General features: G+C 33.6%; 3 protein-coding genes across 3 annotated transcripts; 2 read left to right on the top strand and 1 right to left on the bottom strand.

Annotated features, from left to right (window-relative positions):
• Window positions 1-1,896: 1,896 nt before the first annotated feature.
• Window positions 1,897-7,057, top strand: LOC123193569 (pyrophosphate--fructose 6-phosphate 1-phosphotransferase subunit beta-like). Its single transcript, XM_044606604.1, has 16 exons — window positions 1,897-2,101; window positions 2,183-2,344; window positions 2,431-2,552; window positions 2,944-2,997; window positions 3,093-3,199; window positions 3,395-3,500; window positions 3,972-4,035; window positions 4,162-4,250; window positions 4,715-4,846; window positions 4,987-5,157; window positions 5,554-5,669; window positions 5,901-6,012; window positions 6,198-6,282; window positions 6,499-6,543; window positions 6,646-6,714; window positions 6,809-7,057. Exons 1-16 carry the CDS (start codon window positions 1,912-1,914, stop codon window positions 6,883-6,885), a joined length of 1,701 nt encoding a protein of 566 aa, XP_044462539.1. The 5' UTR covers window positions 1,897-1,911; the 3' UTR covers window positions 6,886-7,057.
• Window positions 7,058-10,409: 3,352 nt separating this feature from the next.
• Window positions 10,410-11,950, top strand: LOC123193055 (homeotic protein female sterile-like). Its single transcript, XM_044605826.1, has one exon. It carries the CDS (start codon window positions 10,515-10,517, stop codon window positions 11,670-11,672), a length of 1,158 nt encoding a protein of 385 aa, XP_044461761.1. The 5' UTR covers window positions 10,410-10,514; the 3' UTR covers window positions 11,673-11,950.
• Window positions 11,951-13,509: 1,559 nt separating this feature from the next.
• Window positions 13,510-19,376, bottom strand: LOC123193053 (katanin p60 ATPase-containing subunit A1). Its single transcript, XM_044605825.1, has 14 exons — window positions 19,118-19,376; window positions 18,626-18,780; window positions 18,341-18,505; window positions 17,877-18,007; window positions 17,575-17,719; window positions 17,177-17,448; window positions 16,751-16,875; window positions 16,026-16,069; window positions 15,322-15,453; window positions 15,089-15,166; window positions 14,419-14,501; window positions 14,204-14,326; window positions 14,046-14,106; window positions 13,510-13,914 (listed from the first exon to the last, which is right to left on the bottom strand). The coding sequence occupies exons 1-14, from the start codon at window positions 19,215-19,217 to the stop codon at window positions 13,747-13,749; spliced, it is 1,782 nt and encodes a 593-aa protein (XP_044461760.1). The 5' UTR covers window positions 19,218-19,376; the 3' UTR covers window positions 13,510-13,746.
• Between the last annotated feature and the right edge of the window lie 309 nt (window positions 19,377-19,685).

Raw genomic sequence — 19,685 nt, 5'->3', positions numbered from 1 at the left:
AAAAGTATTTTTTAAAAAACTAAAAAATTATCATATTTTTCTCTTTAATTTAAAAATCTAATAATTTTTCTCTTACCCAAAGTTTAAAAAGTAATTATTTGCCCTTAGGGGGCGTTTGGTTCAAGTTATCAAATATTATCTTGGTAATCTATCTTTTATTCTTTTATTTGGTTTGTCAGTAATAAAATATTACATTAATCTTCTATTACCAATGTTGATGTGACAGGTAATATAGGTGGTAATCTGATTACCACTTTCACCTTAGGTATTTAAAGATTACCAAGGTAATCTTGATTTTATTATAATTATATTATTATTTATTAATTTTTTGAGATAAAAATAAATTTATTTTTAATTAATATGACAAATAATATAAAAATAGTTAAAAATAATTATATTCAAAGGCATTTAAGTAAAATAATTTACTAGTAATTTTTTATTACCTTTAACCAAACACAATAATTATTTATACCTACCAAATTTTATCGAGCATAGTAATCATTTATACCCAGTAATCTTCTAAGTAATTTATCTTCAAAGTAATCTTTCTATTTTGGTAATAAAACATTATCCAAACCAAACGTCCCCTTAAAGTTTTTCCCATCACCCAAGATGGCAAAGTTTGTCATCTCCTTTCTCATTCTCTCTCCCTCCCAGTCTCTTCTTTGATTGTCTTTGTCCGAAATGAAGATGATTGGTTGTCTTCGTTCGAGATGAAATTAGCCAAAAAAGAGATCCGGGGGGGGGGGGGGGGGGGGGGGGTGGTGGAGAAAGAACATGATCGGAGACAACAAACTTCACCATATTTGGTGACCAAAAAAACTTAGGAGAAAATGATCACTTTTCAAATTCTGGGAAAAGAGAAATTGTTAGATTTTTAAATTAAGAAGGAAAATGTGATAAGTTTTTAGTTTTTTAAATATTTTTAACTAAATAACTTCTTTACCCTTACAACGTGTTTGGTTTAGGTAATGTTTTATTACCAAAATAAGGAGATTATCTTGAAGATAAATTATTTAGAATATTATTGGGTATAAATTATTATTATATTTGATAAATTTTGGTAAAAATGGTTAAATATAAATAATTATTATGTTTGGTTAAAGATAATAAAATAATACTAGTAAATTATTTTACTTAAATGCACTTAGATATAATTATTTTTAATATTATTTATTATATTAATTAAAAATAAATTTATTTTTATCTCAAAAAATTAATAAATAATAATATAATTATAATAAAATCAAGATTACTTTGGTAATATTTTAATACTTAAGGTGAAAATGATAATCAAATTATCATCTATATTATATGTCATATCAGTATTAGTAAAAATAATTTTTAAATTTCGAAACCAAACAATCTTTTAATTCTAATAATAAATTTTAATAGAATAGTAGGTATTTGAGTTTTTTTAAGTTAACAAGTGTGAGATTTGGATTTTCTAAACCTTGGATGGAAATAAGTCTTTCGACCTAAAATCAATTCTAAATCTTTTTGAGTGGCTTAAGATTACATACTATAATCAATTTTTCACCTGCTTGAGGTAATAAATCTATTCAAATTTTTATTCATATATTATATAATATAATATGATTCAATTCAAATTTTCGCGGTTGAACGTCCGTCTACGAGGGGGGTCTTCAACAAAACCTAAGAGTTAGGGGAATCTGTGTAATTACACAAAGTTCAGAAAGGTAAACAAATTGATCCGATTTTGCCGTTAATACTTTCAAAATACCAATCGTACCCGCAAATTCAATGGGCAAATACCGTTTCAGGGCGGAGAGTCCGAAGTAAGAAATAGTGAAAAGACTTTATTACCCCTCTTCAACCTTGCATATTTAAACGGATTCGGGCTCGCAGCCATGCTCACACCTGAATTGAAAAAGCCCGCACAAAACTGTCATGTCTCCTTCGTTGGTTTCAAACGGCGATTTCACTCCCGTCAAGTCCGGTCAGGTCACTGGCCGCGTGGCTTCAGTCTACAGTGAGGTTCAAACGAGTCGTATCGACCACAAGCTTCCTCTTCCTTCCGTTCTCCGTAATACTTTCAAAATTGTCGACGGTCCCGCCAGCTCAGCCGCCGGCAATCCAGGTAATTCTCGTCTGTTAAAATATTCATCGTTAACATTAATAAACACGTTTGTTAATGTGTATCATTGTTTTAACTTCACAGATGAGATTAAGAAGTTGTTTCCGAATTTGTTCGGGCAACCGTCGGCTAGTCTGGTTCCAAACGACGTTAATACGCTGCCAGCGGATCAGAAGTTGAAAATCGGTGTCGTTTTGTCTGGAGGCCAGGCACCAGGTGGACACAATGTGATCTCAGGAATTTTCGGTGAGGATCTATAAGAAACTCTTGTTTTGAAACGTGAGTTGCGCGTAATGCAGTTTGAAAACGTGACTTTCGTGTATCGTTGGTAGATTACTTGCAGGATCGCGTGAAAGGTAGTGTTTTGTATGGATTTAGGGGAGGTCCAGCGGGGGTCATGAAGGGAAAATACATTGAATTGACTCCTGATTATATTTATCCGTACAGAAACCAGGTACAGTTGCTTCTTTTGAGTGTATGATTATAATGCATGTTAGATAAGTTATATTTGGCGAAACTAATGTAATAGTCAGAATTGGATTGATACATTGTATCACAATCTGTGCAATTATAATTTGATTGTGTATTGTTGTGGTAATTAGCTGTTTATATTTTCAGTATTTTATTTCGAATAAATTACATGTTCAAATAGTTTTTATAATAATATTTAATACAGAAAAGTAGAAAACGTGGGTGGTGGTTTTGTTGAAATTAATCATCGTTGAATTTTAAGCATGTGTACATTAGATTTGTCCAAGAAGTAGTAATTGTCAACTTGCTTGATGATATGACATGCTATATATATATATATATATATATTATATCATTCTAATATGTTTTTCCAGGGTGGTTTTGATATGATTTGCAGTGGGAGAGACAAGATTGAAACTCCGGAGCAGGTGAGACTGTTAGCTTGATGATTGCATGATTCGATGAACTTTGTTTAGAGTATTTATTTGTAAAGTGCGGTGAGTATAATGAGCTTTATTTTCAGTTTCAACAAGCTGAAGAAACAGCTAAGAAGCTGGATTTGGATGGCCTTGTGATTATTGGTGGTGATGACTCAAACACAAATGCTTGCCTCCTTGCTGAAAACTTCAGGTGTGCTAGAATGTTTATTTGGTATATGTTCTTTTTTTGAGATTTACCTTTTGTACACTAGCAATGGTATTTCATGTTTGTAATTTTTAATTTTGGGGAGATTTATATGATGGGAAATGAGATACTTTTTTTTTTCCTGTAGCTGCATTATTGATTGTTTCCATGCATTGGCATTAACGTTATGTGTTAAATCAGGGGTAAAAATCTTAAAACTCGGGTGATTGGCTGTCCAAAAACCATTGATGGTGACTTGAAATGCAAAGAGGTTCCCACAAGCTTTGGATTTGATACAGCGTGCAGGGTGAGTGCTGTGCATGCAGATTTCGCAATTAGACTTTTATCATTCATATTTAAGCCTATAATGGGTTCATATTACAATTATACAAATATTGATTAATATGTCCCTTTTTTCTCTTGATATGTACTTGCGTAAATATGATCAATCTGTTAAAGCAAAAGTTTGTGAGTCTTATCAATTTTTTTTTTATAAAGCTAAAAGTTATTCTCGTCAGCTATTACTACCTGAACTCTATCCATATTCTCTTGTTACTATGTTTTTTGAAAAACCATACTACTTATTAGTTGTATGAAAGGTTGCTATCATGCATTCTTTTATGTACGTCGTTAAAATAGGGCAACTGGATTATACTGAACAGTGCCAACTTCTTCCAGTTGGTGATTGTAAATGATTGCAGTCACAGTCTTTTGTTGTGTATGAGTTGTCAGAATAACACAGTTTCAAACAAGTGTAACATGTTCTTCTATTATACAGGTATATGCTGAAATGATTGGGAATGTGATGATAGATGCACGGTCAACTGGAAAATACTATCATTGTAAGTCTTTGTGACTTGATTCTGATTCTGATTCTGCTTTAAGTACAAAAAAATGATCATTCTCCTTCAATTTGATTTTTTGGGGAAAAGTTATGACTAATAATAATATTTAATATGTGTCTACAGTTGTACGGCTTATGGGGCGTGCCGCTTCACATATTACTCTTGAGTGTGCCTTGCAAACTCAACCAAACATCACCGTTATTGGAGAAGAGGTAATATCTCTTTGTGTTATCGTTCAACGTAATGACTTGCTTGGTTAAGATTCTGATGTTTTTAATAAAATTCTTGCAGCTCTAGCACTAAGATATTTTCTTTATCTTTATGAACAATTACTGGAATTATGTATCTCTAGCACAATCATGATAAGCTCTATGGACTTTATCTTCTTATCCCAGTCACTGAGAAAATCGAGTGACAAGCTTGTTTCTTGGCCACTGTTTGTAGCAAAAGAACACATACACTGGCATCACTTTCCATGGATATTCCAATCTGTGTTTCTATTGAATGAAAATGCATAATAGATCAAACATATTCATAGATACTTCATAGATTTAAGCACCTGACATTGTTAAATAATTTAGCGAATGCGACCTATTATTCTCTGTAGTTTATGACTTGGGGACTTATCTAATTATTTTTACAATTCTTCCTTTGACTGGTATATTTTTTTCTGCAGGTTGCTGCTAAGAAGCAAACACTTAAAAATGTCACAGACTACATTGTAGATATAATCTGTAAACGTGCTGAACTTGGTTACAACTATGGTGTCATACTCATTCCTGAAGGTCTAATCGATTTTATTCCTGAGGTAGTTTTCTTAATCGGATATTGTATCTTTCTTTTTTTCACTCCCTCGTGTAAAGTTGTGGTTTTAGAAGTCAAATTATACACACATACTAATTCCTGAATTGTTCTTTGACATTTAGCACAATGACACTGGATTTGCAGGTGCAGCAGCTTATTGCAGAACTTAATGAAATTCTAGCCCATGAAGTTGTTGATGAAAATGGGCTATGGAAAAAGAAACTCACTGGTCAGTCTGCACAGCTTTTTGAGTTTTTACCTCAAGCTATTCAAGAACAATTGATGCTTGAAAGAGATCCCCATGGAAATGTCCAGGTATGTACTCCACTGAGGTTTCAACGTTTCACGGTGCATAGAAAACACTCCACTCATTTAATTGCTTTAAGTGTGACTTTTTATTTACACCCCCTGAAGCATATAAAAATGACATTACCCCCTTAATTTGTTACTTAAACCCCTTACCTACAATTTTGAATTTTTTTTAAAATGAGATCGTGGTTTTTATGATGTAAGGTGCAAGTGAAAAAACCATCCCTTATAGAAGTTAAGAGAAAGGGGTGTTTGTGTTAACCTAATGATCTTTTCTACGCGCCTGTGAAATGTTGAAACCTCAGGGGAGGTCTGTGTATTTAACTCTATATTGCTGTTGTTTTTTATTTGCGCTGATGATTTTCCAGCTTTTGTTTATCTTGTATCTCTTTCCTCTGGTAGGTTGCTAAGATAGAGACAGAAAAAATGTTGATTGACATGGCTGACACTGAGTTGGAGAAGAGGAAGAAGGGAGGTGCATACAAAGGGGTATTTAAAGGGCAGTCCCACTTTTTCGGGTATTTAATGTTCCTACTCTATAACTTTTGAGTCTCTAGTTGTAATAAATAGTAGTGTTATATTGGGGCTTGAGCGTTATAGTAGATGAACTGGGCCAATAGAGACAGTATACATGTTCACGAGGAGTTTCAGTCTCTTCGTATTTGACAGTGATAAACACATAAGAAACTTGATTTAAACTTTGCATTTTTTGCATTAGTTGAAAACTTCTGTGTATTTCATGTTTGCAGGTACGAAGGAAGATGTGGTTTGCCAACAAACTTTGATGCTTCCTACTGTTATGCGCTGGGTTATGCCGCCGGAGCTCTTCTTCATAGTGGGAAAACTGGGTTGATATCATCGGTTAATACTTTTAATCTTCTCTGCGTTAATCTACCGTAGAAACACTCTCGTCCTTTATCCAATCTTCTCGGCTTGCTCTTGATACTCCTTAAGCTCTTGCAGTGTTAGTCTGCATTTAACTTTGACACTAGGCAATTTAATAACTTAGTTAACTGTATGGTATGTGCTCTTGGTGATATATCCAGGTTGGAAATTTGAGTGCTCCAGTTGATCAATGGACTGTTGGTGGAACTGCTCTGACCTCCTTAATGGATGTGGAGAGGAGACATGGTATGTGAAACTTTCCCTTACACCTCCTTAAGAAGCATACATTAAAGAATATGCTGTGCCAATAATCTCTCGGAAATACATTACTCTTCATATGTCAATGATATTGTATCGCAAAAGAAAATGTTTCGGGATATATTATATGGTGTTTCTGCTTTTTACATTATTTTCCGCACTTTTTTTATCCCTGCACGCTGTGTAACTTAATTCACTTTGCAGGCAAGTTCAAGCCTGTGATCAAGAAGGCCATGGTGGAACTTGAAGGTGAGAATCATTAATGCAAACTTTCACTTGTGTTTATATAACATTAACTCCTTAAAACTCCACCGCCGAGTAATGGTTTGCTTCTAATAAATGATTTTTCAGGTGCTCCATTTAAGAAATTTGCATCCTTGCGGGAAGAATGGGCGCTCAAAAATCACTACCTTAGTCCTGGTTGGTCCTGAATTTGATACCTACTTCTAATCATTTTGCCTCAGTTTATAGCTTTGTTGTTCATACCTAATGCGTTTTATGGATTTGTTTCCAGGTCCTATCCAATTTGGCGGTCAAACAGCCACTGCCGTTAATCGCACACTGCTCTTGGAGCTTGGTGCTAAAGTTTAAGCATGCTATCAAAATTCATCTCAGATGGAAGTTGATTCGCCCAGAGAAAAGAAAACAATAACGAGCTTACTACTATCGCATTATTCTTCATCTGTGAGTTATTTTTGTTTATCTTGTTTTATGCAAGAATTTTCACTTTCACAATTAAAAAATTTTAATAAAATAATAATAATGATAATTTTTAATTACCATGACATTATTTTAAAAAATATTCCAAAACATTTATGAAGTTTTGAATCTTAAATGCATTATTATCACATCTATTACTTCGTGAAAATGTATATCAATCCATAATACAGATTGATACACATTAAGACGTGTTGCTTCCGTTACAAATAATTAACATCATTGAATTCTACCTTCTTCACATTCTTTTCAATTAAATTGGACAGTTCCCAGACAATTTTAATTCAGATAAGACGAAAAGCATTTTCATTTTACCTGGTTTGATCTCTTAACACTTTGCATCCATTTAGAGATGGAGAAATCGTTTACCAATGTTTCTATTTAAATTTAACTCTTGTCATTCGCTTCTCTTAGTGCATAAGATAAGAACTAACAATTGAGTTCAATTAAAAAATATATATATAATTAAAACTTATCATTAGTATATTTTTTAATCACTCTCTTATTTATTCAAAGTGATAAAATATGATTCGAAAATGTAATTGTAATATTTTTAATTTTTAAAAGTTTGTTAATAATATATTCAAATTAAGCAACAACAAACTCGTGCTCCTGACAATTACAATACTTGAATTGCTCAGACGCAAATTCTAATGGACAACAATCAAGCCAAACTGGCTTTACTGAGAGAGGAATTGTAATGGCTTCTTCAACACAGCTCAGTTCATGACATTATTGTCATCAAAGTCAATAAATGAGCTATAATCCACAGAAATATAAATGAGTATGAGGTGGGTTTGAGTTTAAATCAAATTTATATCTAATAATAAAATTATATGTATAAATAATATGAATAGCCCGCATGAATCCATACCCATTTTTTACCGATTTACCATGTTTTATTGAGTCGCTTGAGTCAGAGATTTATCATAAAAGCTACTTGTGCGAAGCAGTAGCAGACAGATTCCACGCAGCCATCGTTTCCAAATCTAACTTTTAAGTTCTTTTCTTTTCTTGAGCTAATCCTGCTCTTCCATTTTCCAAACCCTATTACCTTTTTGGGAAGTCCTCATGCACATATTTATTACACAACTGTCATGGTTTAGCCCTAGCTACGTAAAAATATACATAAGTAATATCTTTAGCCAAACTGTTCGAATAAAAAAAAAAAAAAAAGAGAATCGCGCCCACAACCGGGTCAACGCCCGATCCAATTCTTAAGAGTTAAGACTCTGACTGTGGTGGTCTTGAGTCGTTGTAGCGTATTAGTCGATGAAGAGGAATAGGAAGCAATTGGCATTGGTTTGGCTGTGAAGAAGGTAGGGTCAGGGTGGCCCATAACATTAATAAAAACAACGGTGTGGGTTTTGCTGTCACATGCCTCATCATTTTGCCTACAAGCAAGGCCCATTTAGTCCCCACTATTTCTATTTCTGTTTCCCTGCAACCATCTTAGTTAGGGTGGATTCCAACGAATCTCAAACAAAAATGAATTAAAATTTAATTTGAATTTAAAATGAATGATTCAAATATGAGTTTTAACCAACTCACATAATAAATAATAATATCAAAAAGACAAAATTATCAAAGAAATAAGAATTATTAAATAAAAAAATTTTAATATGATAGTACTGGTGAATCTTTAAATTAAAATTAAATTATTAAATTTAAGTTTTAATTTAAGTTAATTCATTCAAACTAATAAATTGATTTGAACCGTAACCAACTAGTGCCGAATTCTGTCCTATAACTTGCCCATCAATCTTCTTCTACCCCCACCTCATTTGTCTTCATTTGACGTCCCTTTCTTTCTTTCTTTCTTGTTTTTTTTTTTCTCATTATGAAAATATTGATTATGGCTGTTTATTTCTTGCCATCAGCTACCCTGTTCACATTGAATATATATTTTAGTTATAATGTACCCTAATACTCATGACGTACATGAGTTCTTTTAACTCGCAACTAAGGTTGATTTGATTTATTCAAACTTAAATTATTGATTGGAATCAAGTTTGAGTTAATGAATTAGAGCTCACCTTATTAGTAATTTCTTTCTTCTTTAATAATTTTTCTTATTTTTTAACTATTAAAACAAATTAAAATTAATTTTAAATTGGCTCTTTTGAATTCTAATTAAACCCAAAATAGCCGTTATTTAGTTTTAACTTAGACTCAATTTGTATCCTCCTCACAACTTTCTAAAGATAACTGTACATTTTTTGAGGCTGAAATGAAATATTGTCCTATTATTATTATTGCCGAGGTGTGCTCACAATTAAGGCTGAAATTTGAAAGGTGCCAAATTAACGACAAATATGGGCACCTACATATTGGTTAAGATTGATTGATAGATAGAAAGAAAGATACATAAAACCATATTAAGTAATTGACAAGATAACCATGTTTCAATTTTTTTCAAATATTTGTTTTAATAAAAAGTTTTGCCAAATCATGATCACATTTTATTCTATCTATCCCTCAATTAAAAGTGGATTCCACCCTAATCAAATCCAAATTTAAATTTAGAAAATAAATAACTCAAGATCAAATTTAACTTATTCAAATTGTTAAAAAAAATAATTACTGAAAAAGATAAAAAAGAAATGTTAGATAAACAAACCTTGGTAAGTCAACGTTGATATTGATGATAATATTCTATATAAAACCAAACAATTTACAATTAAGATTCTAATCTACTTTCACTCTAAAAAATATCTAATGCACAAGCTCTAGCGCCCAACTGTTTTTTTATGAAGTTAAGGGTCTTTTCAAAGGCAAATCATCATAAACAAATTAACCCTTAAGGACTCATTTAGATTCAGAGATTTAAAAAGTATTTTAATAATATATTTTTTATTATTTATGTTATTTTGTTTGATTTGTTAGTAATAAAATATTACAGTAATTTTTTGTTACTAATACTGATATGATATGTAATATAAGTGATACTCTAATTACTACATTTACCTTAAGTATTAAAATATTATCAAGTTAATCTTGATTTTATTATAATTATATTATAATTTATTAATTTTTTAAGATAAAAATAAATTTATTTTTAATTAATATAACAAATAATATAAAAATAATTATATTTAAATAAAATAATTTATTTTTTTATGATTTTTAATTAAATATAATAATTATTTATATTTAATAATCTTTTAAATATTTAATTTTAATAATAAAATATTATGTAAATCAAACGTTTATAAAGAACCCAACTCTAAACTCAACCAATAAGTCAACATTTACTTATCAGGAGATTAAGCCATTGACATGTGGTGCCAACACCCCAACACGCCCCCTTATTCTTTTTTTTTTTTTTTTTTTTACAACCAAATCAATTACTTGTGGTATTTTTTGATTTTCTAATAAAAGATTATCCGAAGAAACCTGGCCAAGATTTAATTACTTGATAAACCCCAAAATATCAATCTTGAAAATTTGATTGATACACTAATTACAAGTTTTATTTGTTCAAGTTCCCAAGCTTTTGCTTTATGACCTTTGCTTTTGTAATCTTCCTGAGTTGCTCGTCTTCTTTATTACTTGTACGGTCACAAATCTCTGAAACTCCTCCTCATCTTCAACTCTCTCTTTCTTTTCTTACACAACTCAAAAGCTCACCCTCGCTGCTTTCAATAATGGATGGTCCCAGACTCCATGAACCCGAAACTCTATCGCCATGCACCACTTCAAGAAGCGGCGATTCAAACTCCCCCGAGTTCGAGTTCTGGATGGTCCGAAACCCCTCTTTTCCTCAGCGTAATCTGCTCTCAGCTGATGAACTCTTTGTTGATGGCGTTCTTCTTCCTCTTCATCTCCTTTCACTCAAGCCTCCCGATCCAAACCCGCTTTTGGATCCTGAACCTCCCTACCAAGAGGAGCCTGGTGACCCGGAGCCTGGCTCTCAGTTGATTCATGTAACGACTGACTCGGCAAATGGGTTGTCAAGTTCTAAGCGTTGGAAGGACATGTTCAGGAAAGGTAACAAGAAAGCTGTGGCGAAGAACACGGAAGATAATAAAGAGAAAGAGAAAGAGAAGAAGAGAGACAAGAAGAGTCAAAGTGGGTTAACTTCAGCCGAGTTGAATATCAATATTTGGCCTTTCTCCAGGAGTAGATCTGCCGGGAATGGAGGAACCCGAGCCAGATTGAGTACCGGAGCTCCAGGGGCCCGAAAGGTAAGCAGTGCACCATGTTCGAGGAGTAATTCAGCGGGTGAGTCAAAGTCAAGAAAGTGGCCGAGTAGCCCGAGTCGGAACAGCCCCATTTGGCAAGTCAAGCGTGGTGCAGGAGGCTCAGGTGGGAAGAGCTCCGAAACTCCTAAAAGCACCAAGACAATCGGAAATGGCGGTGGCAATAATATTAATAGTAATAATAATGGTAAAGTTAGGATTTTGAATTTGAATATGAAAGTGCCAATGAATATTGGGTACGGCGGCCACCATTTGAGTTGTACAAGTGATGAAAACAGTGCACTCGGGGTTCTGGGTGGAGCTAGTTACAAGCCTGCTAACACCACAGCCGCCGCATCCGGCTGCGCTGGGACTGCTAGCGGCCGTTCTGATGGTGGTGCTGGCCATGGCCATGGTCATGTTACCAGCAACGGCAACCTCTTCAACTTCCGCAGCCTCGTCACCAAGAAGGTTTATTAAAAGTGTATTATTATTATTATTATTATTATTAATTAATTAATCATTAACTCAACTTTTCTCTAATTATATTTTTATTTTTATTTGTGTTTTTTTCCTTTTTCCTCTGGTTGATTACCTTGTCTCGTGTACAAGAAAACAAGATAAATAAGGTTGGAAGTTAGGCATAAATATTGTAAAAAATTTGCTCGAAAAATTGTTCACTTTTTGTTGTATACCAAAATTATTTATGTTGAAGATGTACATCAATCACAATGGAAAATTAATCCTATTCTACCTCATCACTAATTGTAAATAGGTAATAAGAAAGAATTGTGATTTCAATAAAACTATGTGTACCTATTTTAAGTACACAAATGTGTACACATTTATATATGTCATCATGTGATTAAATGATTTTAAATTAAAAATAAAACAATAACTAATTATATGATGACACATATGAGTGTGTATATATTTATGTATCTAAAGTGGATACACATAGTATTACTCTTGTGATTTTGTCCTACTACTTTATTGTCCTGTCCAAGGGCAAAATCATCTCGTTCCCTTCTTCCTTTGATGATGGGTGAATGAGAAAGAAAATCAGGTAAACCACAAAAAAAACGATTCTTGAAATAATCTCCATTTTTTAATCCCATGGGAGCTAATCGAAAAAATATCATGTATCCAATTTTTCTATTACTAAGGCATAGTACAATTTCAACAATTGAACCACCCCTTCCCCACCAATTTTTCTTCACCCCTTCTTTAGTCATCGATTAGGGAAGTGGGGGTCTAGCTCAATCAACAACTACATTTTCAAAGGCTTTGCTTTTTTATTTTAGGGTTTCGTTCAATAGATTGGGAAGGTTAGTCACAACGAGATCAAACGAAAGATTTTCTTCAATCAATAAAGAAGATATGAAAGGAAACCCAAAAGTTAAAGAGTAGAGAAAAGACAACTATTCACAAGGAAGCAACTTACCTTCTTATTAACAATTAAAGGGAATGACATGATAAACCCTTTAACACAATCAACCAATCCAAATTAGAAAAAAAGATCCAAACTAGTTCAAAACCCAAAAATGTCTCTTTTGATTAAAATTTTTAGGAGTATATAATAATTTCCCAAAACTGAAATGGTTAAAGGGTAGAATGGTAATTTAAATTTTTTTAACAGCCTAATGATATTTATACATTGAATGTAAACCTTGGGTGGCAAATGGTAATCATATTCTTGTAGAAATGGCAAATGGGTTGCCATGGGCAGTGCATCGTATTCATTCTTTACCGTCTCGTCTCTTCGGTTCTCGCTGCTCTGGTTTGGTCTCGTATGACTCAACAAGGCACGCTTCAAATATTGCGAAAGATAGTGCTATCTACGATTTGTTCGAGGAGGCTTATCATTTTCATATCATATGTGAAGCTTTTGAGGTCTACTCGGGCAAGACAACCATTCAATGTATAGGCTTTGCCTCAGTCTGAGCGGTCCTGAATCAGAACTCACGGCGTCATTCCATTCCAATGGAATGTCCTTCTTGCTGTCGTTTTAATATTCAATAATATATATATATATATATATGAAAATTCTTAAAGTGTGTGTAAATATATATATGTTTTGCAAGGGCAATAAACGAGCCGGCAGTCAGACTGTACCAAACCAGATAGTAAGCAATGTCAAGGAGCATTTGAAGTATGATAAGTATGATCGACTCCATGTTTTCAGAATTTGACCGAATGTTGACTGAATGAGGTGTGCAATTTAGCCCAATAAATATTAAAAAATAACTACAATCATATTTGTATCAAAATCACTTATTATTCAACATTATTTAATAAATTTATTTCAAAATTTTAATTATGATATAATGATATCATCTGACCAGTTGATAAATATATTTAATAAATCCGTTACAAAATTTTAATTATGATATGGTGACAACATCGGACCAATTGAACTGCATGACAGTCTTCTGACCAGATCTAAGACCCAATTCATATCCAAAAACATTTGTATGTTCTACGTATAATCTAAAATTTTAAAAATAAAATGCAGGTGGTGGAAGATGTACCCGGTCCACATTAAATACCTCGTTCAGTATAAATCCAAGGGCTGTTTCTTTGTGGGAGAGTAAGATTTTTGGTGGTTTTGGCGTGCAGTGTTGAGTAGAGACTTCTGTCGATTTAAAGCACTCTCAATGTATTCTTGCAGAGGCGGAAGGCAATCTTTGTCACCATCCTTGGTTGCTTGTCCTCGTATAATCTATCAAGGCCATCAATATCTTTAAAATAGCATGCAAGAAAACTATGTATACTTATGATGAGCCATATTCTGAATATCAATGATAATTATAACAAGTATAAGAACATGAAAATGGAACCAGTAACAATTACCTTTGATGCCCATGTGCGCTCTGCTTGTTGACACACATCCCTTATATCCCTTCCAGACATTCTGCATTTTGCGATTTGCCAGTGAGTATAAAAAAGGGATAACTAAATAAGCCAATAAGGTCAAAACTTTTAAATGTGCTGAATATGGCTGAACTTACTCTTCTGTAACACTGGCAAATGCAAGTAAATCAGACTCTGATAAGTGTTTTGCATATGAAGCTGCTATTTCCTGACGAGTCTGATGATCGGGCAGGCCAAAGGTAATGCATGAATCAAATCGACTGGAAACAAGATAAAACCTAGTCGTAAAAAACTACTGTACATTGTAGATAGAACTGCTCTCATGGAGGAGAATTGGTACATATATCATTACCTCATTAAAGCAGGATCAAGGTCTTGCTTTCTATTTGTTGCAGCAATGACAATCACTTTTTTATCCTGTTCAAATCCATCAATCTGCAAAAAAGTACTTTTAGTTGAGCACCAGAGTTAAAACATGTATAAATTTTTTACCATCATAAATATATTCAAATATATGCATGCAAGAAGTTTAGTATTGGAAGTACATATGTAAGTTGTCACATTAATTTCCCAAAGATACAAAAGTGCTACTAATAAAAATATTGTATCAAACCAGAAAAGTATCTTTGATCGTATAAAGCAGAAAGGATTCATGAATAAATTACATTACTGTAGTTTGGGAATTGCACAAATGTGGTGTGTGCAAGAATGTATATTTATAATTGATATCCCTCTTTTCATGAATTGAAGAACTAACCATGGTCTTCACTTGAGGTTTGATAAAAGCCCTTTTAGTGTCTGGATAACTGCTTACCATCAGACAAGATTATGTGAATCTTTGATCCCATGTTTATTGACAAGAAATGGATTCTTTGCAACAGTGTTTGGCACAAATGCTGGTTATATATATATGATCAGAAAGGTATAAGCTCCTTTCTTCCTATTCTTAAAAAATGGACGTGTGACATGCATGATAAAAAGCTGGTTTTCAAAAATAATGTGAAATGGAATTCTGGCTTCACCTGTCGCAAAAGCACTGACAAAATTCTGCGTGTTGCTTCATGCATTTCACTATCCCGAGAAATAGCTAAGGAATCAACCTGTATTGGTGTTAAAAACAGAGAAACAGAGTAAGTCATCAAATGATTTTCAACTTCAACAAAGGATCAGGCATCAAGGATTATAAAAATAGCGAATCATAAATTATACACAAATATGCATTACTTATGCAGAAAGTCATCATCTGCATGAGTACCTCATCCAGGAAAATAATAGCACCGTTTGGCAGCTTATCAGCAAGTGTGAAAACTTTTCCCAACAAACGTTCACTTTCACCATAATACTTTGACATGATAACCTCCAGTGGCAGATACACTAATGGAGCACCCTGCAAGGCATGCCACAAGCTTATTTTCAGGCCACTAGAAAATGGAAAAAGCAGATTTTTTGATTCATTTTGTTAAGCATAAAGAAAATTACCATGCTATGCAGTTTACCGTTTATGTGTATGCAAAACTTTTGGTGTAGACAAAATTGCCTTAAACTTACCAGCAAGTCAAGAAACCATACAAAATCTTTTACTGTTAATCCTATTCATGGGCGTAAACAGAAGGAATCTTATGTCTCAAGTCCTCTGCATATCATAGAAACTTTTAATAGTGTGACTAATAACAGCCATTCACTTCATCAAATGAAATGCCCCTCCAACTGCCAAATTACAACATTTAAGCTATGTCCCCACATCATGCAATTAAGATCTAAAAAGAATTACCTAAAAGTTTCTCTTATATGCTTCTTTCTAATCAGTAAGACCCTAAAGGTGTATACGGAATATATCTTTAAACTAATTGAAATAACACAAATAAAAAATAAATCATGGAAGTTGAAATGAAATAGGTTTTTCAACACAAATCACTAGAAAATTGAGTTAAAATGTCTCTAAATATTCCAGTGTCTCACCGCTTGATTTGCAATAACACGAGCACAAGATGTCTTTCCAGTACCTGAAATTGGACAAGCATTACAAATAAGTTTTCACTGTCAACTAAAATCCAAACCACAACCAAATAACTAGATGCATGGACAGTCAATATACTAACTGAATGGATGAAGTCTGCAATACTTAAAGGCATAACAATAATTGAAAAACCTTGATCAAGTCAATTGAAAGCATTAGAAATCATTAAGTGATCTTTGCATCTACAAGTATTTATAAGCTTTAGAAACTTTGTAGTTGGAAAGATACATGTGAGAAAGGCTAAATATAGCTTAAAATATAAGCTTGCTTCTGTCTGTGATCAATGAAATTGTATCATGTGTTTGAACACATCCATCACTCCTCCTTGCTCAAGCACAAGACATTATAAAGATTTAACACATTTGTGAGTTAAGCCTCATACAACAACTGCTACATTCTTCTTAGGATTCTAATATAGTAATTTGGGTAGAAAGGGCACAGAAATATATAATAATGAATGAACTAAGTCCTAGGCACAAAAAAAAACCAACAGGGTGAAACTGAAGAGCACATTGATTAATTGAAGTGCAAGGCCTAGAGCACATGCTCCTCAACATGACAGACAGGAAAGATGATAATGATATGCAGTCTATTAGCTAAAGAAGTCATTAAAAGTACACACTTTCATCAATGTAATAGAGGAACTTATTCAGGGTTGAGGACAAACCTGGTGGCCCTTCAAAAAGCACCGCTCGAGGTCTATTTGATTCAAATTTGCGCCGAGTCCCACGAGCAATATCATCAAATATTTCAGGATTCTGAAGAGACAATAATACAGTATCTTCTATTTCTCTGCACAATGAACAGTTGCATATAATCATGTAAAAGTTTGCGATACATATAGCTCCTTTATGTACAATTATTGATAAGTGGCAACAAGCGTCCCATGCATGTTGAACTTATCATTGAATATTTTTCAAGAAAAACTAGAACTCAATAACTATCCGGCTGGTTTTCTTCCCTTCTACTGTCACCCTAGATTCCAATGTATCTACAGTACACTTCATACTATCAATCCGGTACATGAAATTAACTACATTTGACTGGAGCATGCAGCAAAAACACATATAGTGTGCAACAGAACTCGAAATACCTCTTTTGTTGATCATAGCCAGCAATATTTTCCCATGATATCTCAGTATTTGAGGAATTCACTTGGGGTTTGCCAAGTCCATATATTCTCACACCCATAGACTCAAGAGTAGATATTGTATTTTCCACTGGTGTCTCTTGCGCATATCCATCTCTAGGTTTTCTATCCAAGTTTCTATTTTGGCCCAACCTTCCACCAGCTAATTGCAAAGTAGACACAAAAGCATCAAGCTCTGCAGAACTCAAGCTCCCTTTTTTTATGAACTCAATTTCCTGCAACAGTTTACGTAAAACATTATGAAAAGCACCTATTCATCCAAGCTCTTCTTTATGTCTTGTATATAATATATAGTAACGCATACAAATGACTTCACAGGATAATAGCATATGAATACTAACTGCTTTATCTGAGGTAATAAGCGAACGAAATATGAGGATGCATAGGTCATCTTCATGTGTATTCATATCAGTAGAATGGGCTTGATCCCCTCCATGTTTATTCAGCTTTCCTGGATGCCTAAGTGTTAATTGCCAAGCAACTGCACTGAAATAGCAAGAGGAAACAAGAAATTTAGTGTACCTTATAGAATCATAATGACTAAGATTAAACCAACTTCGAGAAGATTTTTTTTTTCATAATCATGGTCCACAATCCCCAAATAGACATTGTGAATTTAAAAGAAATAATAGTTTGGATTAACCTGTCCCAAGCACGCAATGACATGTCTGAACCACCACCATGCTCTTCAACCTTCAGTCCAAGATTTGAGACAAGGTTTGCAATCAATTGTGGAACCTCACATCCATGGGGTACTTGGAACTTAATGGTGATCTGTGAATCAAAATGCAATCCTATTAGAGTTAATTTAGCAATAGTAAAGTCCACTTAATTAGTGAAGGCAAATGATATACAAACTGTTATTGGGGGAAAAATACCAGTAGATGCGATAGCCTTTGTTATATGTTCAAGCTGGGAAAATTTGTGGTTGTACAGTTATGAAGCCATTACAAACTCAAAAATATGAATAAATATAAAGGTAGCTTGGCCTATATTAAAATATAAGATGAAAATAAATACTATGCAAAGCTTCAAATAAGGAGGGCTTCTATTGAGAAACAAACTAGAGTAAAAATGTTGGAGATCACAAAAAATAAGATTAATCACCTTTTGGCCCTTAACAGCAACAGTAAACCTGGGATAAAACCCTTTTGGCTGTCCCTTCTTTTTGATTAACTCCTCAATTCGCTGTCGCTCTTTCTTCGCAATTTCCTCCAAGTCCCCATAACTTGAAGAAGATTCTGGTGCCAATGGAGGTTTAGCACTACCTGCCTGCAGCAAAAACCAAAATTAAAAAGTAAATAAGTTAAAAAAACTGCTAATTCAATGTAATATGTATTCAAAATCTCCCTTTACTGAGCTTAAGGTGATTGTCTGACAAATTGCACAAACCTCCCCAGCGTCAGAATATGCAATATTGATCAACCCAGCACCAAATAAACTAGCTAAGATAGCTGGAAACACAGAACGAGGTCCCGAAACTCCCGGAAATAATCTCGGCCTCCCAATTTCTGAAGCATTGAAATGAATTTGACGCTCAAAAGATCCTGTCAACAACATAACTATAAATTTACCATGCACCAATCACATAGATTCAAAGAAGTAAATGGAATTCATCCACCTCCAATAAGATACAGTTAGAACTCCCTTGCTTTCACCTTCAAAATTCCGCCGTTTCACAAAAGAATTCTATAAAATTTCAATAAATCGCTCACTGCAATACAGAGTTGGATGATCGAAAGTTCGAAACATCCATTTTTCACTTCTACAGCTTATTATGACTATTAATTTACCGCTTATATTTTAACTTAATTTATATTTAAAAACAAATGAATAAACAAAGAATGAAGAGCGAAGTGAAGTGATGATTCGTTATGAGCTTACGGTTAGGAAGACGACGAGGCAAGTCGCGTGAAGGAGCGCTGGAAGGGAGTAGGATACGCCATGCCGAAACTGTCTTCGCTAGCCTCCGCAGAGCCGCCATGTGAGGGATAAAATAGCAATAAGCTTTTGATCTTCCCCAGACTTTCAGAGCAAATGTAGCCACAGAGTCCGGCGCGACGTTGAAGTGTGACGACGTGGCAACGATGTTATATTTTGATTATTGACTCATTGAGTCGGTGATTCTAGAAAAGTTCGTTTGGAAACGAAAATAGTGTGTTCAATTTTTTTTTTAAATAGGTTATATAAAAATAAAATAAATTCAAAATTGTAAATATTATTTTTAAAGCCCGGATAGGTGTTTGATTTGACCTAGTTAAGTTTTAAGTGAAAATATTTCATTTGAATTTAACCTAGACCTCTCATTACATTAGTGTAGTTGTATTGAAAAGCCGACATGCTGAGGATTCAAATGAGTTAATGCCAATCTCAATTTTTTTTATGAGCCCAAAATTGGCCGGAAGAAAACAACTTACTCACACGGTAAGATTATGTAAAACCGAATCGATCC

Source organism: Mangifera indica, chromosome 12 (assembly GCF_011075055.1).
Source record: "Mangifera indica cultivar Alphonso chromosome 12, CATAS_Mindica_2.1, whole genome shotgun sequence".
Lineage (NCBI taxonomy): Eukaryota > Viridiplantae > Streptophyta > Magnoliopsida > Sapindales > Anacardiaceae > Mangifera > Mangifera indica.
Note: the sequence above shows the minus strand (reverse complement) of the source record. Positions and strands in the feature narration are given on the sequence as shown.

Bases quoted from the DNA above. Each gene is read 5' to 3' on its own strand.
- LOC123193569 (XM_044606604.1), top strand. From the start codon at position 1,912: ATGTCTCCTTCGTTGGTTTCAAACGGCGATTTCACTCCCGTCAAGTCC. The intron at 4,036-4,161 runs GTAAGTCTTTGT...ATGTGTCTACAG, and splicing joins AACTGGAAAATACTATCATT to TTGTACGGCTTATGGGGCGT. The intron at 5,670-5,900 runs GTATTTAATGTT...TCATGTTTGCAG, and splicing joins GGGCAGTCCCACTTTTTCGG to GTACGAAGGAAGATGTGGTT.
- LOC123193055 (XM_044605826.1), top strand. From the start codon at position 10,515: ATGACCTTTGCTTTTGTAATCTTCCTGAGTTGCTCGTCTTCTTTATTA.
- LOC123193053 (XM_044605825.1), bottom strand. From the start codon at position 19,217: ATGGCGGCTCTGCGGAGGCTAGCGAAGACAGTTTCGGCATGGCGTATC. The intron at 16,070-16,750 runs GTTTGTCCTCAA...GTCCAATTTCAG, and splicing joins GCTTTTTGAAGGGCCACCAG to GTACTGGAAAGACATCTTGT. The intron at 15,454-16,025 runs GTGAGACACTGG...CATGCCTTGCAG, and splicing joins GTGTTATTGCAAATCAAGCG to GGTGCTCCATTAGTGTATCT.